At 59.7% G+C, this 10,359-nt stretch overlaps 3 protein-coding genes across 4 annotated transcripts in view; 2 read left to right on the top strand and 1 right to left on the bottom strand.

Moving 5' to 3' along the window:
- Positions 1–5,861, top strand: part of TSTA3 (tissue specific transplantation antigen P35B) — a 6,396-nt gene extending 535 nt beyond the window's left edge. Inside the window, exons 2-11 of the mRNA XM_014965260.1 lie at positions 2,834–2,995; positions 3,088–3,202; positions 3,414–3,542; positions 3,619–3,692; positions 3,897–4,030; positions 4,182–4,246; positions 4,458–4,524; positions 4,615–4,694; positions 4,900–4,999; positions 5,469–5,861. Of these exons, the coding sequence (XP_014820746.1) occupies positions 2,844–2,995; positions 3,088–3,202; positions 3,414–3,542; positions 3,619–3,692; positions 3,897–4,030; positions 4,182–4,246; positions 4,458–4,524; positions 4,615–4,694; positions 4,900–4,999; positions 5,469–5,524 (972 nt within the window). The 5' untranslated portion in view covers positions 2,834–2,843 and the 3' untranslated portion in view covers positions 5,525–5,861. The remainder of the gene's footprint in view (positions 1–2,833; positions 2,996–3,087; positions 3,203–3,413; positions 3,543–3,618; positions 3,693–3,896; positions 4,031–4,181; positions 4,247–4,457; positions 4,525–4,614; positions 4,695–4,899; positions 5,000–5,468) is intronic.
- A 269-nt stretch (positions 5,862–6,130) lies between these two features.
- LOC106902084 (protein brambleberry-like) lies at positions 6,131–8,391 on the bottom strand. Of its 2 annotated transcripts, XM_014965262.1 has the most exons (8): positions 8,312–8,391; positions 8,038–8,205; positions 7,783–7,959; positions 7,597–7,696; positions 7,278–7,339; positions 6,923–7,032; positions 6,476–6,558; positions 6,131–6,331 (listed from the first exon to the last, which is right to left on the bottom strand). In XM_014965262.1, exons 1-8 carry the CDS (start codon positions 8,346–8,348, stop codon positions 6,175–6,177), a joined length of 894 nt encoding a protein of 297 aa, XP_014820748.1. In that variant the 5' UTR covers positions 8,349–8,391; the 3' UTR covers positions 6,131–6,174. The 2 variants fall into 2 exon arrangements, with proteins under 2 accessions (XP_014820748.1, XP_014820747.1); XM_014965261.1 differs by having other exon boundaries at positions 7,783–8,205.
- Positions 8,392–10,291: 1,900 nt separating this feature from the next.
- PYCRL (pyrroline-5-carboxylate reductase-like) overlaps positions 10,292–10,359 on the top strand; it is a 2,732-nt gene continuing 2,664 nt past the window's right edge. The window contains exon 1 of the mRNA XM_014965231.1: positions 10,292–10,351. Within this exon, the coding sequence (XP_014820717.1) occupies positions 10,292–10,351 (60 nt within the window). The remainder of the gene's footprint in view (positions 10,352–10,359) is intronic.

Below are 10,359 nucleotides of genomic sequence, written 5' to 3'. Positions count from 1 at the left end.
GTGGGATTTGGGGTGCAAGGAGGGGATTTGGGGTGCAGACCTGGGTGGGGATGTGGGATTTGGGGTGCAGGAGGGGATTTGGGGTGCAGACCTGGGTGGGGATGTGGGATTTCGGGTTCAGGGGGAGATATGGGGTGCAGACTTGGGTGGGGATGTGGGATTTGGGGTGCAGGAGGAGATTTGGGGTGCAGACCTGGGTGAGGATGTAGGATTTGGGGTGTAAGGAGGAGATTTGGGGTGCAGACCTGGGTACAGATGGGGGATTTGGGGTGCAAACCTGGAGTTTGGGGTGCAAGAGGAGATCTGGGGTGCAGACCTAGGGTTCAGGGTGAGATTTGGGGTGCAGATGCGGAATTTGGGGTGCGTGGGGAGATTTGGGTTGCAGACCTGGATGCAGGGGGAGATTTAGGGTGCAGAGGTGGGAAATTTAGGGTGCCCAGCTGGGACTTGGGGTGCAGGGGAGGTGTGGGGCTCAGGCCTGGGTGCAGACGTGGAATTTGGGGTGCAGGAGGATGTGGGATTTGGGGTGCAGGAGGGGATTTGGGGTGCAGACCTGGGTGGGGATGTGGGATTTGGGGTGCAAGGAGGAGATTTGGGGTGCAGACCTGGGTGCAGATGTGGGATTTGGGGTGCAAACCTGGAGTTCGAGGTGCAAACCTGGAGTTTGGGGTGCAAGAGGAGATCTGGGGTGCAGACCTGGGGTTCAGGGTGAGATTTGGGGTGCAGATGCGGAATTTGGGGTGCGTGGGGAGATTTGGGTTGCAGACCTGGATGCAGGGGGAGATTTAGGGTGCAGAGGTGGGAAATTTAGGGTGCCCAGCTGGGACTTGGGGTGCAGGGGAGGTGTGGGGCTCTGGCCGGGGTACAGATGTGGAATTTGGGGTGCAGAAGGAGATACGGGGTGGAGACCTGGGCTGCAGGGGAAACCTGGGGTGCAGATCAGGGGCTTGGGATGCAGGGGGGAGATTTGGGCTGCAGGAGAAGATTTGGGGGGCAGAACTGGGACTTGGGGTGCAGGGAGAGGTCTGAGGTGCAGAGTTGGGGTGCAAGAGGAGATTTGGGGTGCAGAGTTGGGGTGCATGAGGAGATTTGGGGTGCAGAACTGGGACTCGGGGTGCAGAAGGAGGTCTGGGGGGCAGAGCTGGGATGCAAGAGGAGATTTGGGGTGCAGAGTTGGGGTGCAGGAGGAGATCTGAGGGGCAGAGTTGGGGTGCAGGAGGAGATCTGAGGGGCAGAGTTGGGGTGCAGGAGGAGATCTGAGGTGCAGAGTTGGGGTGCAGGAGAAGGTCTGGGGTGCAAGAGGAGATTTGGGGTGCAGGAGGAGATCTGAGGTGCAGAGTTGGGGTGCAGGAGGAGGTCTGGGGTGCAGAGCTGGGGTGCAAGAGGAGGTTTGGAGTGCAGGAGAAGATTTGGGGTGCAGAACTGGGACTTGGGGTGCGTGGAGACATCTGAGGTGCAGAGCTGGGGTGCAGGAGGAGATTTGGGGTGCAGGAGGAGATCTGAGGTGCAGAGTTGGGGTGCAGGAGGAGGTCTGGGGTGCAGAGCTGGGGTGCAAGAGGAGGTTTGGAGTGCAGGAGAAGATTTGGGGTGCAGAACTGGGACTTGGGGTGCGTGGAGACATCTGAGGTGCAGAGCTGGGGTGCAGGAAGAGATTTGGGGTGCAGAGTTGGGGGGCAGAAGGAGATTTGAGGTGCAGAGCTGGGACTTGGGGGGCAGGGAGAGGTCTGAGGTGCAGAGCTGGGGTGCAGGAAGAGATTTGGGGTGCAGAGTTGGGGTGCAGAAGGAGATTTGAGGTGCAGAGCTGGGACTTGGGGTGCAGGGAGAGGTCTGAGGTGCAGAGCTGGGGTGCAGGAGGAGATTTGGGGTGCAGGAGGAGATCTGAGGTGCAGAGTTGGGGTGCAGGAGGAGGTCTGGGGTGCAGAGCTGAGGTGCAAGAGGAGGTTTGGGATGCAGGAGGAGGTCTGGGGTGCAAGAGGAGATTTGGGATGCAGGGGGAGGTCTGGGGTGCAGAACTGGGACTCGGGGTGCAGGAGGAGATCTGAGGTGCGGAGTTGGAGTGCAGGAAGAGATTTGGGGTGCAGGTGGAGATTGGGGGTGCAGCCCAGGGAGACCGGAGGGCGGTGTGGGGTGAAGCCTGCGTTTCCACCAGCCGTGGGGCGCCGCATGGCAGGATCTGGCCCTGGCCCAGGTGCGGCCTGCGCAGGGGGAGCCCGCGGGCTGCCAGGCCGGTTCCATTAATTAGCAACTCCAGCTGACGAGTTTCTGCCGCGTCACCACCAAAACGCTCCGCTTCTGCTTTCCTTTTCACTTTTACTGGCAGAAACGGGTAAAAGACACCCCCCCCAAAAAAAAATGACCGGACAAGCCTGGCGTGTGGCTGATGGGCACCCACACCAGGGTGGTGGTGGGATTTGGGGTGCAGGTGGAGATTGGGGGTGCAGCCCAGGGAGACCGGAGGGCGGTGTGGGGTGAAGCCTGCGTTTCCACCAGCCGTGGGGCGCCGCGTGGCAGGATCTGGCCCTGGCCCAGGTGCGGCCTGCGCAGGGGGAGCCCGTGGGCTGCCAGGCCGGTTCCATTAATTAGCAACTCCAGCTGACGAGTTTCTGCCGCGTCACCACCAAAACGTCTGCTTCTGCTTTCCTTTTCGCTTTTACTGGCAGAAACGGGTAAAAGACCCCTCAAAAAAAAATGACCAGACAAGCCTGGCGTGTGGCTGGTGGGCACCCACACCAGGGTGGTGGGAAGGAGCTTGGTGGTCCATAGCGGGGTGCACCCCGGGGTGACCCCCAGTGTAGCCCCCCTCCTAACCCCCCATCCCAACAACTCCCTGCAGGGTTTTGGCCATGACGGAGGTGACGGGGCCGGTGACCAAGCGCATCCTGGTGACGGGGGGCACGGGCTTGGTGGGGAAAGCCATCGAGAAGGTGGTGGCCGATGGAGAGGGGCGGCCAGATGAGAAGTGGATCTTCGTGTCCTCCAGAGATGCCGACTTGACGTGAGTTGACCAAGTAGGGTTTTTTTTTGTCTTGGAAGCCCCCCATGTCTGCTCCCTCGATGCTGCTGAACTCCCAAAATTTCCCATCCCAGGAATGCTGCGGAGACCAAAGCCCTGTTTGAGCAGCACAAGCCCACCCACATCATCCATCTGGCCGCCATGGTGGGGGGCCTCTTCAAAAACATCCGCTACAACCTGGATTTTTGGGTGAGCACCCAGGGAATGGGCGATATCGGGGTCCCTGTGGATGCTGCCACCCCCTGCCCTCCCCAAGCTGTGACATGGGGACGTGGTTTGCTCTGCTCTGAGCGCCAAACCAGGGCTCCTCTGGTTTCTGGAGTTATTACCCTTAGGGTGCAGGGTTTTGGGGGGTGTCCCTACCCCACCCCACTGATCTGAGAAATCTCTCCATCCCCAGAGGAGAAACATCCATATCAACGACAACGTCCTGCACTTGGCCTACGAGACGGGGGTGGAGAAGGTGGTCTCCTGCCTCTCCACCTGCATCTTCCCAGACAAGACGACGTACCCCATCGATGAGAGCATGGTGAGCATCTCCAGCCCCATACACCAGCCAGGAGGAGGTCCCTGCCCTGCTTAACTCTCTGCTCTCTTGTCCCCAGATTCACAATGGGCCACCACATAGCTCCAACTTTGGCTACTCCTACGCCAAGAGGATGATTGACATCCAGAATAGGTGCGATGGGGACATGGGAGAACCCTTGTGAGCACCCTCTGGTTATCAGGGCAAGGGGAATCTTTTAGGGGTCCCAGGGATTAAATAAAGCTGGGGAGATACCTGGGCTCAGCAGATAGAGATGCTGATGGCTGGGGGTCTTCTGGGGACAGCTCTGTGCTGGGGGGGGTAGGTGACAACCCACCTCCCTCTGCTCTTACCCAGGGGCTACTTTGAGCAGCACGGCTGCCGCTTCACCGCCGTCATCCCCACCAACGTCTTCGGGCCCCATGACAACTTCAACATTGAGGATGGCCACGTCCTGCCAGGGCTCATCCACAAGGTCTACCTGGCCAAACGTGAGTGTGACGGGACTTTATAGCTTTTTTGGGGGAGAGGTGGGTTGTTTTCTTTATCCTCCCCCTGATTGTTCCATGAGCTGCTCTGCAGGATAGCTGGGGTGCGTGGAGGTGGCTGATGCTCATGGACATGTTCTTCTTCTTTCTGCAGAGACCGGTTCTGCTCTGACTGTCTGGGGTACGGGGAAGCCCAGGAGACAGTTCATCTATTCCCTGGTATGGGTGGCGTTGGGGAGAACTTGCCTCCCACAGCTTGGGGAGGGCAGGGCAGGGGGCTTGGGGGGCTGGGGCCTGGACCTCAGCAGGGTCCGAGCCCACCTGGGTTGTCCTGGGCAGCATTGGCCATCCTCAGGGTTGGGTCTCCTTGCGATGGGAGGGCTGGGGGACAGCAGCCACCCCCTCAGATGGACCATCTGCCCCTCTGCAGGACCTGGCCCGGCTCTTCCTGTGGGTCCTGCGGGAATACGATGAGGTAGAACCCATCATTTTGTCAGGTAAGCCCCTGCTGACCCCCCTCAACTCCTCCACCAGCCCCTTTTCAAGGAGATGAGGGGGAACAGCCATGATCATGTTGTTCTCCACAGTGGGAGAAGAAGATGAAGTCTCCATCAGGGAGGCAGCAGAGGCAATCGTGGAGGCCATGGACTTCAGGGGAGAGCTTCTTGTATCCTTCACCGCAGGTTGTCCCCCCTCTTTCTCATGGAGCTGCTGCAACATGGGGGACACCCCACTTTCCACCAGCAACTATAGGGCTCTGGGGGAGATGCTGTGGTCCAGAGCATCACTCCTACTGCCCCAGCCAGGTGGTGGGGCACAGCAAGAACATTTTTTTTCTCCCCTTTGGTTTCCCTTAATCCCACCCATCCCAGTTTGACACCACCAAAGCAGATGGGCAGTTCAAGAAGACGGCCAGCAACGCCAAGCTACGGCGCTACCTGCCTGGCTTCCAGTTCACACCCTTCAGGCAAGGTGAGATGGAGGGGGCTCCATGGAACAGAGAGGTCCTATCCACTACTATCAGCCTTGGTGGCATCAGGGTCCACCATCAGCGGTGGCCATCAGTTGTCCATCCTTTCAGGACCTATAGGGGGCTTATAAGAAAGATGGGAACAGAGCTTTTAGCAGGGCCTGTAGTGACAGGACAAGGGGTAATGGCTTTAAAAAGAGGGAATGTTCAGACTAGATCTAAGGAAAAAATTCCTTAGATTCTGGGCCCAGGATGCCCAGAGAAACTGTGGATGCCCCATCCTGGAGGTATTGAAGGCCAGGTTGGACAGGGCCTCTAGTGGGAGGTGTCCCTGCTCCTGGCAGGGGGTTGGACCTAGGTGATCTTTAATATCCCTTTCCAACCCAAACCATTCCATGATTCTATGAAACTACTCTTACGAAGAAACCACGTTCCCAATCCCAAAACCCATCCCATCTTCTCCTTCCCCAGCCGTGAAGGAGACCTGCACCTGGTTCAGCGCCAACTACGCCAACGCCAGGAAGTGACGGGGCCAATGCGGGACCGGCAGCATCCTCTTCATCTCAGGGTTGTCCTCTGCTGGGGCAGAGGACAGGGCTGGGGGAGTGACGGTGAGATTTCCAAAGTAAAAAGGGGGCCATTGATCTGTCCCCACATTCCTGCCTGTTGCTGGGACACCCAGGGCAGGGGAAAGAAGGTTGGGACACCCCAAAGGTGCTGGGACACCAGACCAGGTGGTAGCCACCAACTGGAGCCACCACCCCCTTCCTTGGTCATATGCAAGCAGCTGTAATGGGCTACACTGCTAATTACCTGTAATTAGGCTGTAATAAAGGGAAGGTGATCAGGGTTCCTCCGACACAGGAGTGGCAGCTGGACATCTGCTGTTGCTTTTGGCACATGGGGATGGTCCCAAAGTCCCCAGTGAAGTCCCCAGCAAAGCCCCAGCATCAGGAAGAACCAAAATGGGGAAGGCTCCAGCTGTAAATACGGCATTTATTAAATTATACAAAAATAGCATAAAACTGGTGGGATGAGGAGGTTCTGCCCAGCAGCACGGTCCTCTACCCACGTCCAATGGCACCCTTAGGGCCCTGAGCACCACCATATGTTCTCCACCAAGATCTGGAAGAATCAAATGTAGGGTTTAAAAACCCCTCTGGGAGGAGGTAGAAGGTTAAATATGGGGGGATGAGTCCATGGGCAAGCCACTGCATGAGGCTCGACCAGTGGTGTGGACATGGCAGAAGTCCTGCCCAGAGATGGCTTTCTTCCGGCACCGCTGCCTGGCCCTGGTGAGCCCCTGGCATGGGAGCCGTGGGGACATCGAGGACCTATGGAGGAGAGAGCCCATCAGCACCCCAAGAAGCCTCCAGCAGGGCTGTCCCCTGCACTGCCAGAGCACTGGGTGCACCCTGAGGTGACACCAGCTCCAAGGTGTCCCTGGAGAAGGGATGTCCTCTCTGGTTGGTACTCACACGTCACTGGCCAGAGACTGACTTGGGCTGCAAGGTTTGGGCTCCCAGTGCTTCCCAGTGCCCACGGCTGGCTCCAGCATCACCTGGTTGGGGAAGAATGGGTGTAGACAGGACATCCTCCATCCCTGGTGACCCTGCAGGACATGCCCCTTATCCCACAGGGACGTGTGGATCATACAAGATGACTTCTTTGGCCATCCATCCATCCTTGGAGGACAGCCCATCCACCCAAAAGTCCTCCTTGGGTGCCATGTCCCCAACAAGCCCTGAGAGACCAGCCCTGGCCACGTTCCCAACAGGGCGTCCAGCACCCAGAAGTGCAGTCATGGTGAGGACAGCCCAACCCTAGAGACTCTGACCCTCAGACGAGGACCTAGATGCCCCCAGGAGCAGGGTCTGGCCCAACCCAGGGACATCCCACCAGCACCTACCTAAGTTCAGGCTTACCCGACATGAGCTCAGCTTTGTCCTCCAGCTGCTGGGGACAGGTGACATCCCCCCTCCTAAGCGAGGGGTGTCCCCTGCCATCACTGGGGGCTGCTCCAGGCACAAGGGATCTGCAGGAACATGGCACATGATGGTGGTGGTGACACTCCCAGTGCTGCTGTCCCCAGGTTGAGGATGGGGACACCCTGGGGTGGTGCCCATGCCCTAGCATAGCTTGAGGACGCTCTGGGATAATATCTGTGCCCCCAACACAGGATGGGGACATGCTGGGACTTGAGATCCCTGTCCTACAGCCACCACACCTCCCACCTCACGGTCCTCTCTCCAATGTCCCCCCTGCCTGGCCAGCTCTCACCTTGCAGGCAGCTCATCTCCATCCTCTCCAGCTCCTCCTGCAGAAGCTCTATTTTGGACTCCCTAGGTGGGAAGAAGGAGAAACAGAGCCTCATTACCTTGGTGACTTCTGTGTCACCATCACGATGGCAGCCCCCTCTCTGCACCCTCCTCTGGGCAGAAGAGGAGGAGCTGGGATGAGGGGCCCAAAAACTACAGGGAAGCCATCAAGATGCATCCTGCCCCCCTCCTGGAGGCCAGCAGCCCACTCTGGGGACCTCTGCAGGATGGGTCCCAGCAGCCCCCAAGGGTGCCATCCCTCCCTCCCAACCATCTCTTACCTGTCTGGGGTGGAGGTGAGCTGGTGACGGGGTTCCTCCTGGGGAAGAACCAGCCAAGGTCCCCCAGCACCATGACGGGTGGCCACTACCAGCAACTGCCCTGCAGGGAAGCGAGAAGGTAGGAGAGGGCAGAGCACCCCTAGAGTGGTGTGTCCCCAACCAGGTCCCCCCAAGACCTGTCCCCACCTGCCACAGCAAGGGCCAGGAGAGTGGAGAGTGCCGGGATGTTGAGGAACTCGCCAAGGACGCTGAAGGTGAGGAGGAGGAGGATGGCACGGGGTGGTGTAGGCACCAGTAGCGCAACCAGCAGCACAAGGTAGGAGCCATGAAGGATGCAGGTGGAGATGGCACTCGGACTCTGACCTGTGGGACAGGGAGCAAGAGCCTTCTGTTGGCACCCACCAGCACCCACCTGCCCTCCAGAACCCATTCCCAGCTCACCAGCTGGGTCAAGGACAGCATGAAGTTGCTCCAGACGGTTCTCCAGGAGGTTCCGTGCACCCTCCACAGCTACCAACATCAGCCCCAGGCTCTGGTTGACCTGCCGCAGGTTCTCCATCACCTCTTCCATCTGGCACTGCTGAGCCAGGAGAAGGACTAGGTCACTCTCTGCACATGGAGGAGATGGATATGGTGTTGGGATGAGCCATGGAAGCTGCACCAAGGGGTGTCCTGGTGCAAAAAGAGCCAGGAATGGTGCTTCCTGCATTCCCACCTAGTTGGGAATAGACATCCCGAGCTCTTTCCTGCATGTGATGGAGGTCAGACAGGACAACCTGGTGCCCTTCCTGGAGCCCTGCAGCCCCACAGCTGCTTACGTTCCCTGTAAGGAGGGACAGAAGTTCGGGTCCAACCCCAAGGTGGGACATGGGGATGTAGCAGCATCCCAGCTGGTGGCTCTTACCCATCCACCGGGCGATGTCCTCCATGAGCTGGGCCACCTGGTGTTGCCTGCTGGTGATGAGGCTCTTCAGTCCTGGCTGCAGCCACTTGTCCAGCTGCTCCCACAGCTTCTCCTGCCCCTCCTGGAGTGAATATTGGGGTGGTGGCCCCACAGCCCTCTATAAACCATCACCCCATGGTGATGCCCACCACCACGCACCAATTAGATGCTGGCTCTTCTCATGAGCATCCCAAAACAAGCCCCCAGTGTTTAATCTCCATCCCACGGTGATGGGGAAGGAGACTTTGGAAAGGAGCAAGGTTGGGGATAGGAAGGGGATCAGGAGCAGAACTCTCCATCTACCATTGAGGAAATGAACTAAACAGGGCTGGTTTTACCCCAAAACGTGGATGAGCAGAAGTGGTTGGGTGCAGCTTGGGCTCTGCAGCTGCAAAGTTTGGGATTTCTGGGGGGCAATAGGGCATGGACCTCTCGGAGCAGAGGCAGAGGAGCCCATGGAGATGCTCCAAGGGCTGGAGGACAAGCTGAGAGTTGGGGGGGTTCAGCCTGGAGAAGAAAGACTCCAGGGAGACCTCAGAGCCCCTTCCAGTCCTTCTCTGGGGGGGTCCCCACCTCTTCCAGGGGGGTGCTGAGTCCCAGCCACCCAAAAAACCTGGCAGTGGCACAGAGGAGCAGCAGAACCACCCAGCAGCTCCGGGACACCATGATGGTGGTGTGTGCAGGGGTGTCCTGTGAGGAGAGACACGGTGTTGGGGGGAGCACCCTAAGGTCAAAAGCAGCCCCCCCTAGTCCAGGAACAGGTTTGGGGGGACACCCTCCAAATACACCCAGGGGGAGCAGGAGGGCTTGGCCATAACCCTAGGGTGGTGGGGAGGGCTGGGGACAGTCCCCTCTGTCACCCCCTTCCCTTTCCCCCCCAGTGGGGGGACCAGGAACAGGTTTGGGGGCCCATTGAGGAGACACCCCCCCCATCCCCAACAAACCCTGGGGTACCAGGGGCCTTGGCCATAACCCTAGGGTGGTGGGGAGGGATGGGGACCGTGTTGTCCCATGTCCCACCCCCCTCCCCTTTGGGGGGTGGGACACCAGGACCAGGTTTGGGGTCCTCTCCACCCCCTTCCCATTGAGGAGACACCCCCCAACACACCCTGGGGTACCAGGGACCTTGGCCACAGCCCCAGGGCGATGGGGAGGGATGGGGACAGTGTCATTTGTGTCTCCCCCCACCTCTTCCCCCCTGGAGGGGGGGTGAAGACCAGGTTTGGGGTCCTCTCCACCCCCCTCCCATTGAGAAGACACCCCCCCCAACACACCCTGGGGTACCAGGAGCCTTGGCCACAGCCCCAGGGCAATGGGGAGGGCTGGGGACAGTATCATTTGTGTCCTCCCCCACCCCTTCTCCCCTGGAGGAGGACAAGGACCAGGTTTGGGGGCCCCTCCACCCCCCTCCCATTGAGGGGACACCCCTGGGGTACCAGGGGCCTTGGCCACAGCCCCAGGGCGGTGGGAAGGGCTGGGGACCATGTTGTCCCATGTGTCCCCCCCGATCCTTCCCCCGGGGGGGGGTCATTACCCAACGCGTAGATCGCAGCAGCGCTGCCCCCCCCTTCACCGCCGTGGCCCCCACGCACCTGCGCAGAAACCCGCCCTTTCCCCAAGCCCCGCCCCTTATAGCCAAGCGCCGCCAATGAGCGTCGGGGGGTGTGTCGAGGACGGACCAATGGGGATCTGTTGTGCGGGAAGGGGGTGTGTCTCGGGAAGGGGGCGTGTCCCGGAAGGGAGCGCGGCGGGATGGAGGCGGCGGAGCTGCGGGTGGGCTTCGTGGGCGCCGGGCGGATGGCGGGCGGCCTGGCCCGGGG

Source organism: Calidris pugnax, unplaced genomic scaffold, assembly GCF_001431845.1.
Source record: "Calidris pugnax isolate Ruff unplaced genomic scaffold, ASM143184v1 scaffold41, whole genome shotgun sequence".
Classification (NCBI taxonomy): domain Eukaryota; kingdom Metazoa; phylum Chordata; class Aves; order Charadriiformes; family Scolopacidae; genus Calidris; species Calidris pugnax.
The sequence above is the reverse complement of the archived record's forward strand: the minus strand, read 5'-3'. Positions and strand labels throughout refer to the sequence as shown.